The 24,020-nt window shown below is 38.4% G+C and overlaps 1 protein-coding gene across 3 annotated transcripts; it reads left to right on the top strand.

The window, feature by feature from the left end:
- The first annotated feature begins 181 nt into the window (after positions 1 to 181).
- Positions 182 to 20,509, top strand: LOC107590900 (lysine-specific histone demethylase 1A). 3 transcript variants are annotated; one of them, XM_016279848.1, is made up of 21 exons: positions 182 to 274; positions 1,181 to 1,465; positions 3,976 to 4,141; positions 4,247 to 4,380; positions 6,051 to 6,129; positions 6,280 to 6,372; positions 6,626 to 6,732; positions 11,170 to 11,251; positions 11,359 to 11,453; positions 11,949 to 11,966; positions 12,522 to 12,664; positions 12,802 to 12,892; positions 12,975 to 13,109; positions 15,275 to 15,348; positions 15,460 to 15,571; positions 15,760 to 15,892; positions 15,986 to 16,173; positions 17,442 to 17,556; positions 18,343 to 18,470; positions 18,707 to 18,853; positions 18,941 to 20,509. In XM_016279848.1, the coding sequence occupies exons 2-21, from the start codon at positions 1,202 to 1,204 to the stop codon at positions 19,127 to 19,129; spliced, it is 2,493 nt and encodes an 830-aa protein (XP_016135334.1). In that variant the 5' UTR covers positions 182 to 274; positions 1,181 to 1,201; the 3' UTR covers positions 19,130 to 20,509. The 3 variants fall into 3 exon arrangements, with proteins under 3 accessions (XP_016135334.1, XP_016135333.1, XP_016135332.1); XM_016279847.1 differs by lacking the exons at positions 182 to 274; positions 1,181 to 1,465; positions 3,976 to 4,141; ... (2 more) ...; positions 6,280 to 6,372; positions 6,626 to 6,732 and adding exons at positions 8,320 to 8,491; positions 8,597 to 8,730; positions 10,401 to 10,479; positions 10,630 to 10,722; positions 10,976 to 11,082 and having other exon boundaries at positions 18,941 to 20,508; XM_016279846.1 differs by lacking the exons at positions 182 to 274; positions 1,181 to 1,465; positions 3,976 to 4,141; ... (2 more) ...; positions 6,280 to 6,372; positions 6,626 to 6,732 and adding exons at positions 8,320 to 8,503; positions 8,597 to 8,730; positions 10,401 to 10,479; positions 10,630 to 10,722; positions 10,976 to 11,082 and having other exon boundaries at positions 18,941 to 20,508.
- The last annotated feature ends 3,511 nt before the right edge of the window (positions 20,510 to 24,020 follow it).

The raw sequence follows: 24,020 nt of genomic DNA, 5'->3' as shown, positions 1-24,020 counted from the left end.
TCTGATTCAGTTAAGCCAATTAAGGGCATGGGACCTTTTATGTCATTGATTTATGACATGAATTTTGCATACAGGTGAACGTTGCATGCCAAATTTGCATAAAATGAACCTGACTTTATGAAACGTTTGATCGATCGCCCTTATACCCAATTACAACACTGGGCAAGTTAGATCCCGCCTTCTGAACCCTCGTCGTCTACTCGGATTGGTTGAGCGATTCCGGTAGGGACAGGCGTCTGTTTCTTTGTGCTAGACTCCCCACAGCCGCGAGGAGGTAAATATGAATAATATTTTATAAACACAGCAGAAGACGGCAAATGAGACTAATGCATACAATTTATAAATGTGTAATACTTAATGTCATAATCAGAATGGATAAACTGTAATGAAGAATTGCGGTTTTCCTGGAGTTTGATAAGCAGAGAGAAAACGGATCGTGTCGCTAGCAATAGCATATTAGCTAACGTTAACCAGTGCGTGATCGCACCAGTTATTTTCTTAGTTCTTCGTAGTTTCAAAATATTTGTAAACGTTTGGTAAAATACGTTCTTTAACAGGTTAGCCCATATTTAGAGCTGCGATTTGGTGTTGTGATCCTAAATATGTGCGGTATAACGTTTATCTGTTAGCTCGATTAACAAAGATAAACTTGTTCAAATTATATTCAAGCCGGTTATTTATTGCTTTGGTGTCTGATTAAAATAGTCAGTTTGGCTCAAATACACTTTTAAATAGGTTCAGTTCTACCGAATTTGTGATCATGTGATAACGGTGTTTTCACGGTCTATTGAGCAGAGAAATATGCCAAAATATTGTAAGTTTAGCAAGCTGTAAAGTGACCATTTATATATTTTCCCTCGTCTCTAATATCCTCTCATACCCGGAAAGCTTGTGTCTTTCGAGCAATGCCTGTTTGTTCAGAGCAGGTGCACAAATGCGACGTTAAACTTCTGCAGACCTCATGTTGTTTTGAGCATTTACAGCCATTGGTTCATGTTTTCTGTGATAGAAAACAGTACATTCATTATGATAGGTATAGGACCAAACTGTGGAAGGAATCTGAGATGTTCATTATTAATATTTATGTAGATGTGTATATATAGAGAGCATGTTGTATTGTCTATGTTCCGGTCACCTTTTGTTTGTACACCTACATTCAGCTCTTTTTTCTTTATTTTAGGAGAGGCTTCTTTCATCTGTAATGCTGTCCAGTAAGAAGTCAGACCCAGGTTCCTCCTCTTCCTCAGGGGGTAATGGTGGAGACCGTGCTCCTGAAACCCTTTCTGCTCCTCAGGCTGGTCCAGCCGGTCCCTCTGGCCCAGGTATAGCAGATGTGAAAAAGAAAGAGAGAGCCTCTCCAAGTGGAGAACCAGGTGGACCTCCTCTCTTGCACCCTCCTGGACCAGGAGGGGTTGATCAAGACTCTGCAGAAGGGCGCAGGACCAGTCGCCGTAAGAGAGCAAAGGTAAACATCTATATTAACTTCCTGTTATTTGAACAGGGATAATTGAGCCAGGCATATATTTTTAGCTGAGTCGAACTGAGACTCATGAAATAATTTATTGGCACTAAATAATATGCACATTTTTATTGCTCTGAAACTTTAAATCGCTCTAATTACTCATCTAAATACATACTATATTAGCAGAGCCGATCCTACACTTCTGGGGGCCCTACGCAAAACTGCATAGGCGGGGGTGTTATGAATGATGAGTTATGAATGAATTAAATGCCTTTGTCCGCTTGAGAAATGGTGTCTCTTCCACAGCTCGGTACGCTTTCAACTTTTTTTTTGTGTGTGTCTCGAGTAAGACATTGTATGACATTAACATTACATGATTTGACTGATTTTTACATAGAAAGTGTGACAGCACACCTCATTAAAAGAAATGACAAGTGGTTTTCATAAATTCACAAATTCAAAAACAAAACTAAAATTAAATCATCTTTGAGAGCAAGGGGGCCCCCTGGTGTTTCGGGGGCCCTACGCAGCTTGCTTTGCGTATAGGGAGGGTTGGCTCTGTATATTAGGGCTGCACAATTAATCAAAATTAAATCGCAAAGGCAATAAATCGCAATTAGGCAGAAGCTGCGATTGTCTCTCTCGTATAATTTTCATCATAATAAAGTATATCTATAATGAAATGCTAATCGACATAGCCTTTATCACTGCTTAGAATACAATGAAGTATTGTGTGCCTTAATTATTCTGTTTAAGAAGCCACATCATCTCACAGAAGGATTTATTTCAAACACTCGACTGACGTAATGAAGTGAGTTTGGAGTAAAAACATGTTATTAAATGTGGTATTTCATCTTTGAGAGCAAGGGGGCCCCCTGGTGTTTCGGGGGCCCTACGCAGCTTGCTTTGCGTATAGGGAGGGTTGGCTCTGTATATTAGGGCTGCACAATTAATCAAAATTAAATCGCAAAGGCAATAAATCGCGATTAGGCAGAAGCTGTGATTGTCGTGTGTATCTTTCAGTGAAGCACAGTTCTGTGATCAGTAGTAAATCTCGATCCGTAGGCCAGAGGGCGCTCTCGCGCTGAAAATCCAAATATTCCCCCGAAGAAGAAATCCAGGAAATCGCTGCAGCTGAATAAACAGAAGATTTAACTGCTTTCATTGATTCAACGTGACGTGAGTCATGAAGTGAGTCTGGAGTAAAAACGTTGTTATTAAATGTGGTATTTTTATGTGCTCTCAGATTGAGCAGCATTTACTACACAGCCGTAGTTCACTGAGAAGATACGCAAACACTGTCATTATTGCAAACGATTTAGTCGATTTCTTAATCCTATGATTATATCGTCTGCGATCATGAATGCGAATTTGCATAGCTTGTCAGAGAACTACGGCTCTGTGTAGTAAATGCTGCTCCACCTGAAAGCAGGTGATTGAGATTTACTACTAATCACAGAACCGGCTTTACTGACAAAATGTGCATGACAATCGCGATTAATCGTGTTCGATTAATCGTGCAGCCCTATACTCAGGGTTTGAAATTAACACCCGCCAAATGCGGGTAAAAATCAGCTGTGGCGGGTAACGCTGTCAAATCACTAGCCAATTTGGTGGGTTACTTTTCGTAAGTTGTTCACTCATTAATTTATTGGGGAAGTTCATGCAAGCCAAATCGGCGCAGGTTTAGCGCAAATACTGAACTCGTGAGACATCACATTATCGAGTATATTGCAAAAACTAAACAAAACACACCTACAGAGGCACGTATACGCGACGTGATGAAGTCTGGTTCGAGTTAGACCAACACGAGCTTTAGTGCGTGTGCGCATTTAGAGAGTTCTTTCACTGCATGATTCAGTCTATTAATATGCATTAAGAATGATCACATAATTCAGGATAAGGGGGCGGAAAATGTATATATATATATATATCAAGTTCATTAATAGCACATGAAGAGTGACGTTTTTTTCTTAAAAATCAGCATGGTTACAAATGTGATACTGTGATACTGAAACAGTTCAATAAACAATAAGTTAATATCAAGAGACTTACGTTTTAGACACCATATTGGCTGTTTTTGTGCTATTTCTGCACTATTTCGCCAACAAAAAAATATTCCAAACACAGCCACAGCACTGTTGTGCGTCTCTGAGCAACATGATGTTGATTCGTTTCTGAATGAATCAACCGCTTAAATGATTCGGTTTATTTCTGTCTTTTTTTTTTTTTGGCTAGTAGAAGTTATGAATGGCCGGTAACTTAAAAATTTAGTAGCCAAATTGGCTGGTGAGTGAAAAAGTTAATTTCAATCCCTGCCTATACTATATAGTAATTGTCCATTTAAAAAAAAATCCAACATAAAATTAAAACTGGGTAGACCATTACTACACACACATACAAAAACAGAACAATTGTAATGTTTTGTCTGAGTAGGGAATAATTGTCATGTTTCACCCCAGGGGAAGCAGAACGAGGTTTTAATGAAGCTTTTATTGTGCCTCTTGCTGCAGGTGGAGTACAGGGAGATGGACGAGAGTCTCGCTAATCTGTCGGAGGATGAGTATTATTCGGAGGAAGAAAGGAACGCTAAAGCTGAGAAAGAAAGGAAGCAGGTGATTCCTCCACCACCCCCACCAATAGAGGAGGAGAATGACAGTGAACCTGAGGAACCATCAGGTATGGAAAGAGGTTGGATAACAATTTTACACCTTTTTACAGAAATTTTAAAACATTTAAAAATATTTCAGAATGCTTTCCGTCATTAATGTTGTGACTTTTCAGGTGTAGAGGGGGCCGCCTTCCAGAGCCGACTCCCACATGACCGCATGACATCACAGGAAGCTGCATGCTTCCCTGACATTATTGGTGGACCACAGCATACTCAGAAAGTGTTCTTGTACATTCGAAACCGAACGGTGAGTTCCCAGCTGGAGACATCATTTTGTGATAATTAAAGCATTTGAACTTAGTTTTTTAAAGCTGAAAAGCAGGAGCCAATAGACAATAGAAACAAAAACTCTTCTAGAAGTCTTATTGACTAATAATACACTTCTAAAGTTTGAGGTCAATAAGTTTTATTTTTAAATTAATACTTTTATTTAGCAAGACTGCATTAAATTGATCAGAAGTGACAGTAACATGTTACAAAAGTTGTCTATTTCAAATAAATGCTGTTCTTTTGAACTTTCAATTCATCAAAGATGGTGAAAAAATGTATCATGTTAAGCAGCACAACAAACACTCATTATGTTTCTTGAAAAACACATCAGCTTGTTAGAATGATTTCTGATGGATCATGTGACACTAAAGATTGGAGTAATGACTGCTGAAAATTCAGCTTTGACATCACAGAAATAAATGACATTTTAAAATATTAAAATAGAAAGCTGTTTTAAATTGTAATAAATGTGTGTTTTTACTGTAATCAGTACAAATCAAAGCGGCCTTGGTGAGCATAAGACTCATTTTTTCAGAAGCATTAGACCAGCGGTCTCCAAGCTCGGTCCTGGAGGGCCGATGTCCTGATGAATTTAGCTTTAACTAGGGATGCACGATATTGGATTTTTGCCGATATCCGATATGCAGATAATTGTCAGCTCATTTTGGCTGATACCGATATATAATTATTTTTAATTTTGGTTAGTTTTTAACAAGAACTTATTTGTTAGAATTAAATAAACAATAATGAAGTTCTTTTATAATGACAATACAGAAAATAACTATAAAAAAAACATATATTAATCACTGCATTTTTCCCCCCAGAAAGATGCAGTGGTAACCGTGACATTTTATTTTATGATTTAACATTTGTAAATGGTCTAAAGCAAAAGAGTTATAAATATTCTGAAAAACTGAGCCGGCATTAGGACATGGGGGAGGCTGTCACTGCACGTGCTATTACTGTTTACTCTCCCTGCGTCCCAATGTGTATACTATCCACCCTGTCTGCCCTAAATTGTATTGAAAATGACTAATATCACATAGAATTTAGGATGGATAGTATGCACATTGGGACGCAGGCTCTATCATTCTCAGAATGCGTCATTCTGTATGTGCATTCTCAGTTCTAAATGCAGCGATCCAGAACAGTGAATCTAATCACCATTCAGGCAAAACTTTGCTTCAAGAATGAGCCACAATGCTAACGTGATCTAATCACTAGCACACCCTGAGCACATGTGAGTTAATGTATTCCTCTTATCGGCAAGACATATCGGCATAATTTTTGATATTGTGCCGATATTTACATTTAAAGCCATTATCGGCCGATTCCAATATTGGTGCGATAATATTGTTTATCCCTATCTTTAACCCTAATTAAACACACCAGAACCAGCTAATGAAGGTCTTACTATGGATTCTAGAAACTTCCAGGCTGGTGTGTTGAGGAAAGTTGGAGCTAAACTCTGCAGGACCCTCCAGGACTGAGTTTGGAGACCCCTGCATTAGACAGTCTTACTGACCCCAAACTTTGAAATGATAATGTAGATTATATTCAAAGTTGATGCAGCAGGAGTGTTTTAGAATCAACAAGAATCATGTGTTTTCCAGTCAGTTGTGAAAATTAATTTTCTCGAATGTTCAGCTTCAACTATGGTTGGACAACCCCAAAATCCAGCTGACCTTTGAGGCCACTGTGCAGCAGCTAGAAGCTCCTTACAACAGTGAGTCTATTTCACTTGACATTACTCTGATTCCAAATTCCTTTCTCTGAGAATTCTGATGTTATTACACGCCATCAAATATGTAGACTATATTGTGTGTTTTAACATTTATGTGTATCTTTTTAATTTGTCTTTGGTTCTTCTCTGCAGGTGATGCTGTCCTGGTGCACCGGATACACAGCTACCTGGAGAGACACGGGTTCATCAACTTTGGTGTCTACAAGAGAGTAAAGCCTCTGCCAAGTAATTGAGACTTGATGTTACAACAGAGCAGATCTAGAGATAATAATGTCCAAACAAACAGAATGACAACAGTACAAGGCTTTTTCCACAATCACATTTAATTTGTCTGGTGTAGAGAACAATGACAGCTTGTTTGCAGCAGGCATTTAAACAAATGGTACTAATGCAAAGACAGACAGGGTAACAAATCACAACACGGAAAGCACTCTGTTCTCAAGTGTTGTTTTAATTATACTCTCTTATGTTCTTGTAGCAAAGAAAACTGGAAAAGTCATAGTGATTGGAGGTGGGGTGTCAGGGCTGGCAGCAGCAAGACAACTGCAGAGTTTTGGGATGGATGTGACAGTTCTAGAATCAAGAGTAAGTACATGCTGCTTTGAAACTACAGCATTTTACACAGAGCTGAGACAAGTTTTTTATTTTACAAACCTTAATTGTTCTTGGTAGGATCGAGTAGGAGGGCGAGTGGCTACATTCAGGAAAGGGAACTATGTAGCTAAATGTGGTATTTTTATGTGCTCTCAGATTGAGCAGCATTTACTACACAGCCGTAGTTCACTGAGAAGATACGCAAACACTGTCATTATTGCAAACGATTTAGTCGATTTCTTAATCCTATGATTATATCGTCTGCGATCATGAATGCGAATTTGCATAGCTTGTCAGAGAACTACGGCTCTGTGTAGTAAATGCTGCTCCACCTGAAAGCAGGTGATTGAGATTTACTACTAATCACAGAACCGGCTTTACTGACAAAATGTGCATGACAATCGCGATTAATCGTGTTCGATTAATCGTGCAGCCCTATACTCAGGGTTTGAAATTAACACCCGCCAAATGCGGGTAAAAATCAGCTGTGGCGGGTAACGCTGTCAAATCACTAGCCAATTTGGTGGGTTACTTTTCGTAAGTTGTTCACTCATTAATTTATTGGGGAAGTTCATGCAAGCCAAATCGGCGCAGGTTTAGCGCAAATACTGAACTCGTGAGACATCACATTATCGAGTATATTGCAAAAACTAAACAAAACACACCTACAGAGGCACGTATACGCGACGTGATGAAGTCTGGTTCGTTCACTCATTAATTTATTGGGGAAGTTCATGCAAGCCAAATCGGCGCAGGTTTAGCGCAAATACTGAACTCGTGAGACATCACATTATCGAGTATATTGCAAAAACTAAACAAAACACACCTACAGAGGCACGTATACGCGACGTGATGAAGTCTGGTTCGAGTTAGACCAACACGAGCTTTAGTGCGTGTGCGCATTTAGAGAGTTCTTTCACTGCATGATTCAGTCTATTAATATGCATTAAGAATGATCACATAATTCAGGATAAGGGGGCGGAAAATGTATATATATCAATTCATATAGTTCATTAATAGCACATGAAGAGTGACGTTTTTTTCTTAAAAATCAGCATGGTTACAAATGTGATACTGATTTTATACAACAGTTCAATAAACAATAAGTTAATATCAAGAGACTTACGTTTTAGACACCATATTGGCTGTTTTTGTGCTATTTCTGCACTATTTCGCCAACAAAAAAATATTCCAAACACAGCCACAGCACTGTTGTGCGTCTCTGAGCAACATGATGTTGATTCGTTTCTGAATGAATCAACCGCTTAAATGATTCGGTTTATTTCTGTCTTTTTTTTTTTTTGGCTAGTAGAAGTTATGAATGGCCGGTAACTTAAAAATTTAGTAGCCAAATTGGCTGGTGAGTGAAAAAGTTAATTTCAATCCCTGCCTATACTATATAGTAATTGTCCATTTAAAAAAAAATCCAACATAAAATTAAAACTGGGTAGACCATTACTACACACACATACAAAAACAGAACAATTGTAATGTTTTGTCTGAGTAGGGAATAATTGTCATGTTTCACCCCAGGGGAAGCAGAACGAGGTTTTAATGAAGCTTTTATTGTGCCTCTTGCTGCAGGTGGAGTACAGGGAGATGGACGAGAGTCTCGCTAATCTGTCGGAGGATGAGTATTATTCGGAGGAAGAAAGGAACGCTAAAGCTGAGAAAGAAAGGAAGCAGGTGATTCCTCCACCACCCCCACCAATAGAGGAGGAGAATGACAGTGAACCTGAGGAACCATCAGGTATGGAAAGAGGTTGGATAACAATTTTACACCTTTTTACAGAAATTTTAAAACATTTAAAAATATTTCAGAATGCTTTCCGTCATTAATGTTGTGACTTTTCAGGTGTAGAGGGGGCCGCCTTCCAGAGCCGACTCCCACATGACCGCATGACATCACAGGAAGCTGCATGCTTCCCTGACATTATTGGTGGACCACAGCATACTCAGAAAGTGTTCTTGTACATTCGAAACCGAACGGTGAGTTCCCAGCTGGAGACATCATTTTGTGATAATTAAAGCATTTGAACTTAGTTTTTTAAAGCTGAAAAGCAGGAGCCAATAGACAATAGAAACAAAAACTCTTCTAGAAGTCTTATTGACTAATAATACACTTCTAAAGTTTGAGGTCAATAAGTTTTATTTTTAAATTAATACTTTTATTTAGCAAGACTGCATTAAATTGATCAGAAGTGACAGTAACATGTTACAAAAGTTGTCTATTTCAAATAAATGCTGTTCTTTTGAACTTTCAATTCATCAAAGATGGTGAAAAAATGTATCATGTTAAGCAGCACAACAAACACTCATTATGTTTCTTGAAAAACACATCAGCTTGTTAGAATGATTTCTGATGGATCATGTGACACTAAAGATTGGAGTAATGACTGCTGAAAATTCAGCTTTGACATCACAGAAATAAATGACATTTTAAAATATTAAAATAGAAAGCTGTTTTAAATTGTAATAAATGTGTGTTTTTACTGTAATCAGTACAAATCAAAGCGGCCTTGGTGAGCATAAGACTCATTTTTTCAGAAGCATTAGACCAGCGGTCTCCAAGCTCGGTCCTGGAGGGCCGATGTCCTGATGAATTTAGCTTTAACTAGGGATGCACGATATTGGATTTTTGCCGATATCCGATATGCAGATAATTGTCAGCTCATTTTGGCTGATACCGATATATAATTATTTTTAATTTTGGTTAGTTTTTAACAAGAACTTATTTGTTAGAATTAAATAAACAATAATGAAGTTCTTTTATAATGACAATACAGAAAATAACTATAAAAAAAACATATATTAATCACTGCATTTTTCCCCCCAGAAAGATGCAGTGGTAACCGTGACATTTTATTTTATGATTTAACATTTGTAAATGGTCTAAAGCAAAAGAGTTATAAATATTCTGAAAAACTGAGCCGGCATTAGGACATGGGGGAGGCTGTCACTGCACGTGCTATTACTGTTTACTCTCCCTGCGTCCCAATGTGTATACTATCCACCCTGTCTGCCCTAAATTGTATTGAAAATGACTAATATCACATAGAATTTAGGATGGATAGTATGCACATTGGGACGCAGGCTCTATCATTCTCAGAATGCGTCATTCTGTATGTGCATTCTCAGTTCTAAATGCAGCGATCCAGAACAGTGAATCTAATCACCATTCAGGCAAAACTTTGCTTCAAGAATGAGCCACAATGCTAACGTGATCTAATCACTAGCACACCCTGAGCACATGTGAGTTAATGTATTCCTCTTATCGGCAAGACATATCGGCATAATTTTTGATATTGTGCCGATATTTACATTTAAAGCCATTATCGGCCGATTCCAATATTGGTGCGATAATATTGTTTATCCCTATCTTTAACCCTAATTAAACACACCAGAACCAGCTAATGAAGGTCTTACTATGGATTCTAGAAACTTCCAGGCTGGTGTGTTGAGGAAAGTTGGAGCTAAACTCTGCAGGACCCTCCAGGACTGAGTTTGGAGACCCCTGCATTAGACAGTCTTACTGACCCCAAACTTTGAAATGATAATGTAGATTATATTCAAAGTTGATGCAGCAGGAGTGTTTTAGAATCAACAAGAATCATGTGTTTTCCAGTCAGTTGTGAAAATTAATTTTCTCGAATGTTCAGCTTCAACTATGGTTGGACAACCCCAAAATCCAGCTGACCTTTGAGGCCACTGTGCAGCAGCTAGAAGCTCCTTACAACAGTGAGTCTATTTCACTTGACATTACTCTGATTCCAAATTCCTTTCTCTGAGAATTCTGATGTTATTACACGCCATCAAATATGTAGACTATATTGTGTGTTTTAACATTTATGTGTATCTTTTTAATTTGTCTTTGGTTCTTCTCTGCAGGTGATGCTGTCCTGGTGCACCGGATACACAGCTACCTGGAGAGACACGGGTTCATCAACTTTGGTGTCTACAAGAGAGTAAAGCCTCTGCCAAGTAATTGAGACTTGATGTTACAACAGAGCAGATCTAGAGATAATAATGTCCAAACAAACAGAATGACAACAGTACAAGGCTTTTTCCACAATCACATTTAATTTGTCTGGTGTAGAGAACAATGACAGCTTGTTTGCAGCAGGCATTTAAACAAATGGTACTAATGCAAAGACAGACAGGGTAACAAATCACAACACGGAAAGCACTCTGTTCTCAAGTGTTGTTTTAATTATACTCTCTTATGTTCTTGTAGCAAAGAAAACTGGAAAAGTCATAGTGATTGGAGGTGGGGTGTCAGGGCTGGCAGCAGCAAGACAACTGCAGAGTTTTGGGATGGATGTGACAGTTCTAGAATCAAGAGTAAGTACATGCTGCTTTGAAACTACAGCATTTTACACAGAGCTGAGACAAGTTTTTTATTTTACAAACCTTAATTGTTCTTGGTAGGATCGAGTAGGAGGGCGAGTGGCTACATTCAGGAAAGGGAACTATGTAGCTGACTTGGGTGCCATGGTGGTGACTGGATTGGGTAAGAATGATCAAATGCTCTCCAGGAGGTGGCACTGTTGATCATGGAAAAGAGTCATATGTTCAGGTTTTGCAACAGCTTGAAAAGGAAATGCACATCTCTTTTAGGTGGAAACCCTATGGCTGTAGTCAGCAAACAGGTCAACATGGAGCTGGCCAAGATCAAACAGAAGTGTCCGCTCTATGAGGCCAATGGACAAGCTGTGAGTGCTTCTGAAACATAAAAATAGACACATCATATTAGGGTTCAAACATTATTATAATATGACATACGTTAATATTCTGATCTTAGGTAGAAATATAAGTATGAAGTAATATAATAAGAGTAAATGTAATTATAAAAATAGGGATATAATGTGAAAACTGTCACAATTTGATGTACGGCATCCCTAAGATCTCAGTGCTTTTACAGTGTTATAGTGCAGTTGTTTTTCAGACTATATTATATCAAACATGAAAAGTCATGCTCCTCCCATTCTCTTCTATTTGGCATCTTAATTATGTTTAAAGTCAAGCACTCAGACTCTAACTAGTGAAAAGAACAATCTAACAGTCTTTTTCTCTCTCTCACTCTGCCCCCTCTTAACCCCCGAACATTTTCACTTTGCTACATCCCATCCTTCCTTTTTGTTTTTATCTCTCACTCGCTTTCACTCCATTTTCATTTCTTAAACTGATGGATTGCCCTGGTTATACAGGGAGAGCGCTGCACAAGTGTAAGTATTTCTGTTTATAATACCATACAACATATGAAATTAGAGGAACTGTTCTAATGGATTTATTTGCACACTTGGAAACAACACCCAGTGATAACTGCGTATTCATTACAGGTTTATGATTTATGAACACCTTCCTGTTCAGCTACCAAAAATACTTGATGAAAATGAACACCTGTTTAATAGTAGACATCCTGCTTTCATAATGCGTTCTGATGCTCTAAATGCGTCAAGTTAATTATCTGAATTGTTTAGTGATACAACAGAAATTATGAATTATTAAGCTCTGTGTGTCAGTTAAGGTCAGTGTAATCCCTCAGGGAAAACGGGTCTCCATTAATAAAATGACACAATTTGTTTCGATACATATCCAAACTCCAACTTTTTTTCTTATTTATTAATTTTTTATTTTTGTGTGTTTAGCACACGCTTATAAAACACACATATATATCACATATTAAAACTATGACAATGTATATGTGGATAGATTATCCTCCATAATGTCAAGTGTTTTGAGTTTGATTGATGCTCATTTAATGGTTGTAACTGCTGAAGGTCCCTAAAGAGAAGGATGAGATGGTAGAGCAAGAGTTCAATCGCTTGTTAGAGGCGACATCATACCTCAGCCACCAGCTTGACTTCAACTTTCTTAACAACAAACCTGTGTCTCTGGGACAAGCACTGGAAGTAGTCATACAGTGAGTGAACGCTGTGTTTATTTGCTTCATATTTTGTTTCTGAGAGTTGAGAATCAAGCCTTAGAGTAAAAGCATTTCTTGTCATTTAAAAGTGAAAAGATAATAGCATGCCATTGACGTTGGTCATCTATGTTCAGGCTGCAGGAGAAACATGTGAAAGATGAACAGATTGAACACTGGAAGAAGATTGTGAAGACTCAAGAGGAGCTTAAAGACCTTCTGAACAAGGTAATACCTCCATGGACTTCCTCCCTCTGTTACAGCTTACTCATCGCACACAATTAATTTGATTGTGTCTGCTCTTGTTCAGATGGTGGCTACTAAGGAGAAAGTGAAGGAGCTGCATCAGCAGTATAAAGAGGCCAGTGAGGTGAAGCCACCCAGAGACATCACAGCTGAGTTCCTGTTGAAGAGCAAACACAGAGACCTCACAGCACTTTGCAAGGTTGTAGACCAAACTCGCCACATTGACCGAATCCACATGACCTCACCCCACACTGACCATATAAACATATAAACATACACTTACACATATAGAAACTCATATAGGAAACCACGTCAATGACAAATTCAGATACTGGCTTGGTTAATTTCCCAATCCCATTCCAGCGGCCAAAAAAAAAAAGTTTTGTGAAAACTGTTTTTCTGTTCCTTTCATATTATCCTTTTTTGTCAAATTAAAGCTGAAGTCTAATTTAAACAAAAGTCTGAAGCCTTAAACTCATTCGTTGTCCTAGAAACTGACTAACTCACCAGCAATGCTGATTGCACATTCAACAGCCAAGCATCTCTCACGATGTCTCCTCGGGTAGCGACTGCCTACACCTCTGAATCCGTCATGCTTAATCTTAATATCTTTTTACTGCACAGCAGTTTTCCAGCCATGCCAAACACCTCTGTGCTTGGTAATGGAGCATAATACCATTTCAGCCTGCTGTTTCAGTTGGGTTGTTTTAGTACTTTTTCCAAACCGCAGTCTAACACTGTCGTACTCCCTTTAGCGCCCACAGAGCCGAAAGTTAAATTCCTAACTTAAACGGTCTTAACTGGTGAGATTTTAGCATGTTAATTCACATAATCACTCTCAATTGTAGCCCATTAGAGGCGTTCAGACCATTTAAGGTTGAAACATGCATTTCGATGCCTGCTCGCTCGCACTGGGGTTTGACTTCATTTGAAACTTTTGAGATACTTTCAGTCCATGGCTCTCACGTAGATACAGCGTTAAGCCTTTTAGATGTGCAAAATTTTAAATGGTTTTATAATTTGGCTTTTTAAAAATGTGTCACATGATGTGCACTACTGTTCAGAAGTTTGGGGTTGTATGATTTTAAAAATGTTATGAAGTCTCTTATGCTTAACAAGGCTGCACTTATTTGTTCAAAAGAAATGAAGATTACGCTTATTTTAAGGTGTCCTTGTTACAGTGTAATTATACATGTAAGTACTGAGTAATATTAATTAATTACATGTACTTACTATATGGTAAGGATTAGGCTTTGACTTATGGTTACTTGCATGTAAGTATGCATAATTTATTGTTATTATAGTAGTAAGTACATGTAACGTGTAACAATGACACCTTAAAATAGTGTTACCGAAATGTATTTATATTTTAACAACACATTTGTTTGGAATATTATTACAATTTAAAATAACTTTTTTGAATTTTAAGCTATTTTCAGATATTTATTATTATTAGCAAATTTATTTATATATTTGTGTGTGTGTGTGTGTGTATGTATATATATATATATATATTATATATATTATTAGCAAAGCTACATTTTCAACACCTATTACTGTAGTCTTCAGTGTCACATGATCCTTCAAAAATCATTCTAATATGCAGATTTGGTTGTCAAGAAGCGTTTATCATGATCAACATTGAAAACCATTGTGCTACTTAATATTTAAAGTTTAAAAGAACAGCATTTATTTGTAATGTTATGAATGTCTTTACTATTACTTTTGATCAATTTAATACATCCTTGCTAAATACAAGAATTAGTGAATATGCTTTCACCTTGTGTGGAGAATAATATAATAACAGAGTGTGCTTTTCGATTTCATGCTACTTAAAACATGTTCTTGCAGACTGTAACAGTCTGATAGACAGAGAAAATATAGCAGGATATTTCAGAATTGTGTGATGTGGTTTAGGAGGAGGGTTTTCTTTAAATAGTCATGTGCCGGTTAGATGGGTGAACGGCTGGCCCGCTCAGAGAGGAATGACTCTGCCCTCTGGGATGAAACCACTGCCACTCCCCTCAGCCGTTCAGCAATGAGTGTACACCTCAGAAAACCTCACACTCAGGTGCTGGGGAGAGAGGGTCTTATTTTGAACTGTTCCATGTTCATTGTTAAGAATAAACTTCTGGTCATACCAATTTTATGACTAATGTAAATTTCTTTTGTTCTTTTTTTTTACTGTGTAAAAAGTGTGCATTTGATTCCCCCAATGTTTGCGTCACACATGTTTTTTAAAAATGCGTTATTATCTGCATTGTGTCAGCTATTGGCCACCCTGCTCTCTAGATAAAGGTATCACCAACTTTCATTTAAAAACACACTGATGTGCTGATTTGTGGTCATGTCCTATTGCTGCAGGAGTATGATGAGCTGGTGGAGATGCAGGTGAAATTAGAGGAGAGACTGCAAGAGCTGGAGGCCAACCCACCCAGGTAATCAAATATAGCCTATGCAAGTAATCAGACCCACTGCGGTCACATTAACATACCTGTCTGTCCTTCCAAATGGAGTCAAAGTAATGTCATTCTGGATCTCTATTTCAGTGATGTTTATCTGTCTTCGAGAGACCGACAGATTCTTGACTGGCACTTTGCAAACCTTGAGTTTGCCAACGCTACACCTCTTTCAACACTCTCGCTCAAACACTGGGATCAGGTACAGCATGGCTACTTTTTTTTTGCAATGCATCTTTCATGTCTTAATAGTGTTTAACTCAGTTTGTAGAGAGTGGTGCTCAATATGGAAATGTCATGGGTTTGATTTCCAGTCAAATCCAAATCAGAATTTAAAGAAAACAAAGCTTGCTTCTGCAACCTGTCCCTTTTCCTTCTGTGTTTGAGTAGGACGATGATTTTGAGTTCACGGGCAGTCACCTAACGGTGCGAAATGGATACTCATGCGTCCCAGTGGCACTTGCAGAGGGTTTGGATATCAAACTCAACACTGCAGTGAGACAGGTCCGATACACATCATCTGGTGAGTCAGTCACTCCAGCTCCTGCTGTTTGGGACTATATTTTGGTGTGTTTGTGTCTTTACATTTATGACCATCATTTCCTCCCTGTCTCAGGTTGTGAGGTGATTGCGGTGAATACCCGCTCCACTACCCAGACGTTCATTTATAAGTGTGACGCCGTGTTGTGCACTCTTCCTTTGGGAGTGCTGAAGCAGCAGCCGCCAGCCGTGCAGTTTGTGCCTCCTCTGCCAGAATGGAAGACGGCCGCCGTCCAGAGAATGGGCTTTGGGAACCTAAACAAGGTGTGAATAATTCCTGTTTATTCCTTTGCAGACGGGAGGGTGTTGATGTAATGACAATGCTGGCCTGTATCAGTATGGGACATTTTGTGTTTATATCTAACTAATCCACTTTGGCTAAAACGGAGTGAAGCTTAGGGTTGGGCTGGTTAGGTCAAGTCATTTTAATATGATCGATATAGGTGTGTATTCAGTGAGTATGTAATGAATTTACCCCCTCACATATTGAGTGTCCAGGATGCGTCATCCTCCTCCTCCTTTTCTGCACTCTCTCCCCTCACTTCATCTCCTAGTTCAGCTGCAGCAGAAAAATACTGCAGTATTATGCAATTGTCCCACTCCATTTCTCTGTTTTTGTCACAAGAGGGCACAGTGTGGTACCGGATTCATTCACAGTTCTGCTATATCAGAAACCGCTGTCTGCAATACACCGCATGATGTCAAAAATGTTCACTGAAACACCATTTCATTGACTCCATTTAAAAACAAGCATCATTTAAGATTGTATGTGCTTTTTTCTTTTTAGCATTTTGTATCATTTTATTGATAAAAATAATCTCTTGGTAGTTGCTGTGTGCTTCTTTGTGGCATTGTATTGTAAGTTGTTTTACTTTGTAAGCATCTGCTAAAATATGTGCATGTGATTTAAAAAAATTGCATTATGATGTTGGTGTAATTTATAGAGGCCCGTAAGTAGACTTAAATTAGGGCTGGGCAAAATATTGAATGCAATTTTCATGCAAATCTCATCAGTAAAGCCGCTTCTGGTGATTAGAAGTAAATCTCCAGCACGGGCTTTCAGATGGAGCGGCATTTACTACACAGAGCCGTAGATCACTGATAAGCTACACAAAATCGCAGGCGATTCATTGCCGATATGGCTTTACTGACGAGATGCACATGAAAATCGTATTCGTTTGAATTATTTGATGCAATGCTGCATCAACATTTGAATTATGTTGATGCAGCATTGGACTGCTAGTGTTTGAATAGGGTTTATTTAAAGGGTTAGTTTACCCCAAAATGAAAATTCTCAGTTGCTTCACCCTCATGCCATTCCAAACCTGTATGACTTACTGTCTTTTGTGGAACGCAGAAGACAATTTGAAGACCGTTGGTAACCAAAGAGTTTTGGTGCCCATTGACTTCCATTGTATAGGCAAAAAAGAAGGAAATTTGCACAGGAAAATCTTCTGTTCCACAGAAGAAAGTCAGTCAGCTGCATTTAAAAAGGCCCATTCTGTCCTAAACTTTTTTTGTCCTTGTCCTAGGTGGTGTTGTGTTTTGATAGAGTATTCTGGGACCCCAGTGTTAACCTCTTTGGACATGTGGGAAGTACCACGGCCAGTCGAGGGGAACTGTTTCTCTTCTGGAATCTCTACAAAGGTAATCATCCTTTAGTTTAGGGATGCTTCAGTATTAAACTTCTGGCTATTGTGACAACCCTGAGTTAAAGTTTTTGTTGTGGTTGTATTTGTTATTTCTTTATTATTCCTAGACAGTAGACATATAATTATTATCATTACTGGCTGTTGATGTATTAGTTAAATTTAATAAACCCATTTACGTTGGTTAGACTTTGTTGTCTGATCCCTCTTTTATGTTGCGGTTTTAAACGAGCGGATCATAACATAGGATTGGGGGCTCATCCAGGATTGCTACATGTATAAATAAATGCATAATGTTTTTGTGTGTGTGTGTGTGTGTGTGTGTTCACCTGTGTAAAGGAGTAGACTTCAGGTAGTTAGAGTGTCCTCAGCTGGGTTTATAATCCTTCCTTTGAGGCACTGTTTGTTATTTTAGTTTATTTTTAGTTATTTTGATGTTATGGATGATAATGTATGAAAAAAAAATCAGTTTTCTAAATGCAATAAGTAAATTTAATCATCACAACATTATTTAAAACACAAACAACAGATATTCATTTTGAGATTGGCTAAAGACTACATCTTACCATGTTATTCATCTATTAGTGTCTTTAAGTGCCAAGTGATGGTAAAAAATAAAATAAAAATTGTAAAGATGGCCAGAAATGAGCTTTAACAATGAGGTTTCCAATACTTACCATATATCAGTAATAACAATATTGGTTAGAAAATTCTCTCTGATAATTGGCTTCATAATTATGTCATTCAGACCTCACTTTGAATCTGACCTTTTGTGTCTTCTCAGCTCCCATACTGCTGGCTCTGATGGCGGGAGAGGCCGCAGGCATTATGGAGAATATCAGTGATGATGTCATTGTTGGCCGTTGTCTGGCAATCCTCAAGGGCATCTTTGGAAGCAGCGCAGTACCTCAGGTGAGCTCGGATGTGCCAGAATAGCGTACTTAATTTGTAGTTCTTCACTGTGCAACAAAAGCTTGTGTGAATAGCAGCCATGAGAGGAAACGTCAACCTAAATCTAATGAAAAGAGTTCAGTTCTCTAATATATCACACACTGAGACTCTGCGGCTCTTTCCCGTGGTATGGAGTGTCTGGCTCTGCTCCAACGACAACAAACCGACTATGTGTTCTGTGTCTGTCGTCATGGCAGCCAAAGGAGACGGTGGTGAGTCGCTGGCGTGCCGACCCTTGGGCCCGTGGGTCTTACTCGTATGTAGCAGCCGGTTCATCTGGTAATGACTATGATCTCATGGCCCAGCCCATCACACCTGGTCCCGCCATACCTGGAGCCTCACAGGTGAGTGCCATAACTTATTGCTCATTTTCTCTTGAGATGCCCGTGTCAGCAGAAGCAGATATCATGCTGATTGTGTGTGTTTCGCAGCCTGTTCCACGGCTGTTCTTCGCGGGTGAACACACGATCAGAAACTATCCCGCTACGGTCCATGGTGCTCTGCTGAGTGGGCTGAGGGAGGCAGGAAGGATCGCTGATCAGTTCCTGGGGGCCATGTACACTATGCCACGCCAAGCCACTGCCAATCCAAACCCACAGCCATCCCCCAGCATCCAGTAAACATCTAAACTCACACATGATGTGCACAGAGAGAGAATGTGAGTTGGGGATTTTCAGCGAAAGAATGTCTTTCTAGATAGAGCGGGTGGGTCAAGTAAGGACACCGGGTGACTCCTTAGACTGGGAATGTGTGTGTGTTTATGGGAGAGTTTGTCTGCGTGTAAGAACATGCCTTTAGGGAAATCATTCACTAATCTGGGAGCTGGAGATTTAAAACAACCCTTCACTCATTCACCTTCTGCTGCTGTAGCTTTTCTGGCTAACTTCTAAGGCAACTAAAAGGACAGGTGGATGGTTCCAGAAGAATTCCTAGGTATTTGGGAATTTACTTGGAATGGTTTGTTCTCCACTGAGGCATGTATAAGAACAGGGACTGTTATTCACATGTAACGCAACACATGTGAAGTCCTCGATCACGAAGTATCAGATGTTTCAAGGTAGAGCATTAAAGTTACAATTGTAAAAACCAGATATGAGATGGATATGGATGCATTAGTTGAAATCCAACTGCCTACCCAACCCTTTCCTTTTTATTTTTTCAGAATATTAAAAAAAGAAAATCAAAAGCAAATGTTATGACTTTGCTATGTTCCTAATTTTGTAGCTTGAATGTTTTTGTTAGGAAAAATTGCTTATTAGCTGGAATGCACATGAAGTGTTGCTAATAGGTCTGTTTCTGTTAAAATAGGATATCAGTTATAGCTTTGTATCTGTCTTGAGCATCTCATGTTTTATTATTTGTTTAATTATTTTCATTGCAATCTTTTTTTATATTTGTGTGTTTTTTGGTAGTAAAAATAAATATGAAGTGTGCTTCATACCCCGAGCTTTCTGGTAGTTTATGGTTCTTTGTGGATTTAGTTTTTCTATTTATTCATTTCAGTATCAGGTTTGCCTTAATAAAGAGCTGGTTCAGAATGAATGCATACTTTGTGTTCCACTGTGATGCTTTTATAAATCATTTTATGTAAACGTTAAATGTACATTTTTCACATTCTCCTTTTAAACATGTTGAGAACCTCTTGTTCTTTTCTATTTTTCTGTGCTCCGTCTCACATTGTCTGTGAACAACCTCACAAGTTTGCCACCTTAGGTCAGTTTCATACCAAACTGATGTTAAAGTTGGCATAAAATGAAAATTCTAAATGAACGTTCTTGATCTTGCTGTAAATGATTCATCTATGCATGTTTCATTTTTTACCATTTTTAATCTAAATGTAATTACTGGATCTTCATGTAAAACGACAGCCTTCTTCTATCTGGCGATATATGCTGGACATCTCCAATCATTCTCCATCCAATCAACAAAAGTCCCCACTACACTTTTTTTTTCTTTTCTTTTTGATAAAACATTTCCCTAGGTTGTATGTCACAGTATGCTCTTTTGAAAATAATCTTTCACTACTTTGTTGAATCATAACATTAAAAAGTAAAAAAAAAAAAAACGCATCTCAACTCTGCACTCCTTTCTGTTTACATTTACCATTGTTTTGTGAAATTTTGTGTGCGTAATCCATGATTATTATAGAAATCCACATATAGAATACACAATATTTTGGTCAAACACTCTCTTAACCTGCTTCTTTAGCCCCTTTTCATGGTCTCATTTTTCTTCTTTTGGTTATGGCCATTTCCTTCCCATTTCTGTCTGCTTTGCTTTTTTATTCTTAGTTTATCCAGTCTCTTCACATGTCATACTGCCCAGAGGCTTTTTTGGCCTCTCTTTTGGCGCTGTCTGTTCTTGCTATAACCCTCCAGGCCTGTGGCCTCAGCCCCAGTTTATGTGGTGTGGGCCCTGGCAGCTGCACTGCATTGTGGGAGTCTGAGGGCCCTGAGCAGATATTGGCCACAGACGTTTGGTTCATGATTAGAGCCTTGAGCAGCCTGCACCACGATGCCACAACTGTACTTTAATTCATAATACTGCAGTCGTCCAGTGGTTTTGATAATGTGAGTACATTCGACTCATTGACCACAGAGCCGAATCGCACTCAAATCATGTCTATTAGATATTACGGTATTTTGCGGATGCTTTTATGTTGAACTGTTAACTGCAGGCAACTTCAAGACCAGTCCCTCTAGAGATTTATTGACTTTTCTAAAGCCACAACGTTAGCCGGTAACAGGAAATGATGCGCGAGCTGCACCGCCACAGGACAGACTCTGTAATCTGGTTGCATAATATTAAAATTGACTGACAATTCAACTCGTATTTTAACACCTTTGACGTACTGCAATATTCTCAAAGACACCTGGATGCCTTCTGGGATCTCTGATCAATATTTAATTGTGTTAGACTCGGAGTATATCTGTGTTTGAATGTGATTTCTGATGCACAGGCATTGCAGTAATGGGTACACGTCACGAGTGTGCCTGACTCATCCTGTTCACAGGCAGATGCTACTCTTAATCACCCACACACTACAACAACTTCACAATGTGCCCTTCAACACAGAAAACCCCACACACTCTGCAGCCCAGAGTGCAGAAATATACTTCCCATGGACTAAAATACTCATACAACACATTCACACTCAGATAGACCTTCTAATATTTCATTTTTTTTAAATCACCTAGTCAGTTTCATGTTAACACTCCATTAAAATGCTTTTAAAGTTTTTTTTCGGTAATGCTGATGAATGTTCTACACTGGAATAAAAGGTGAGAACAAGACTGACTTCATGGTCTAGAATTTTCTAACTTATCCATTTTGGATGTCTTTCAAAAAAACTGTCCCATTAGGCTGATAATTCTCAGTTCTCAGAACAGGATTAAAGCTTTAGGAGCCGTTTCAAGGACTTGGGCAAATAATAGTGAATTCTGATGCATCCTTTCAGATTTATGGTGTCTTTCTCTCTAAATAGTCTGTTGCTTTATGAACTCACTGAAATAGTGAATATTATTTATCAGTACCAAGCCATAAGATGCAGATCATACGTTTACTTTACAATATACTGATGCCTTAAAGGAACAGTTCACAAATCATTTACTCACCCTCATGATGTTCCAAACTGTTCACACCAAAAACAATAACTATATTAGTGTTCACACCAACAGACGATAACATTCTGTGAAGTATAAGTGTACCGGTGCAATTGTCGCCTACTGCTAAAAAATGCTCACTTTCTTTAAAGTTGTCTGGATTCTGATTGGCTGTCAATGTTTTAATCATTCATCAGCTGGAACCAAAAAAGGTTCTGATTCCAGTAATAATGCTCCTGTGTGTCATTATCAGTATAGTTGTGGTGTGGACTTAACTATTCTCATTATCGTTCTTGGAATAAATGGGCCTTCAAATTCCCAGTGAATTTTTGATTAATATGCAGGATTTTTTTTTACTTATAAAATGTGAATCGGGCTCTCAAGCTTCAAAAAGACAAAAATACATTGGCAAAGCCCTCATTTTTAGGCATACACCTCATTTTTACTGTCATGACTGGACTATAGTGTTGCTTATTCTAACGGCGTTGTATTTAGATTGATCTATCTGGCACCACACAAAGAATATGTTCCGCCAGCTAAAACCAAAGGGGGGTGTGATTATTGTGTTTTTATTGCGCCATCACCACCAATATATGCATTAAATGACGGCAGAGCTTCTTGGATGTACATTCAGTCCATCATGTCTAGTAACCATCAAAAGACATTAGATAAAAACACAAACCCAAACCTGTTACAAACAAGTTGCCTTTATTATATTAGCTGGAATACATATAGTCTGCAGTTCAGCCTAAAGGGATGTCTAGCTCCATGCACAATGCTGAAACATGTTAAGCTGAAACATGCACAAATATTACAGTACAAAGGTGTAAGACTGAAACAGAGTGTGTTATTGCTGACACTGAGAGGCTAAATACAATGAGCATGCTCACCTGTGTCCTCACTGCAGGTTCACGCTAGACCAACACCTGCTTGATAACCATTCTGTCTCCCTTCTTTAACGATGCAGGCCTGTATTTATATGTGCAGTGTCTTTGAGAGACAGTGTAAGCAAATATCAGTGAACCTTAATTCAGTTACTCTGTGTATTACAGCATGTTTGCGTATGTGTGTTTAAGGCCTGAAATCTGTCTTTGGCAGCGCTTTTAATATGGCACAGGAGATGAATGAACCCTGAATGAACAGAAGGGAAACCCACAGTCTGAGCGGTTAATAAAAGAGGAGAACTGTACAGAACTGAACCATACTGAGCCTCTGGCTCAACATATCCATCTTACTTTACCTAAACACTTCCCTTAGAATGAAAGAAAAAAGCAACGCTTGAAAAGCTGGTGAATTAACACTTTTAACTGAGTCTGCTAACTTTAATACTTCATACAAATTATGAATAAAACATAATATTGAAATTAATAATCCAAACAAAAAACACTCTCCAGGAGCCCAATAAGGTACACATCTACACAATAAACAAAAAGGGAAAACATTTAACATATCTTAAACATGGCCCACTTTACAAAATTACAGGATACTTTTAAATAAAACCTATCCGATTGTAGTTTGAGGGGGAAAAAAGCAAATAAAGAAGGAAAAGCTTGACAACAGAAATATTTACCCTTTTAATTTCAATAATGCTTAAGAAGCTGTTCGTTTCCTTGTAAACTACAAAAATATCTTGGAATGATTTTTGGCACATTACGTGTCAACTGAAACAGACAATACAAAGCACTTGGCCGTACAGAAAAAAAGAATGATGACAAATTAAAATAAAACGCTTTGCGGTCTATACAAATAATGTGGACAGTCCATTTGTCAACCCCAACAATACAAGATCTGTCTCACAGTTGCTGCAGGTGAACTTATTCTTTCATTTTGGCCAGTGCACAAACACACACACACATATGTATATGTATATGTGTATGTATATGTATATATATATATATGTGTATATGTG

Source organism: Sinocyclocheilus grahami, unplaced genomic scaffold (assembly GCF_001515645.1).
Source record: "Sinocyclocheilus grahami isolate Dianchi unplaced genomic scaffold, SAMN03320097.WGS_v1.1 scaffold134.1, whole genome shotgun sequence".
Lineage (NCBI taxonomy): Eukaryota > Metazoa > Chordata > Actinopteri > Cypriniformes > Cyprinidae > Sinocyclocheilus > Sinocyclocheilus grahami.
The sequence above is the reverse complement of the archived record's forward strand: the minus strand, read 5'-3'. Positions and strand labels throughout refer to the sequence as shown.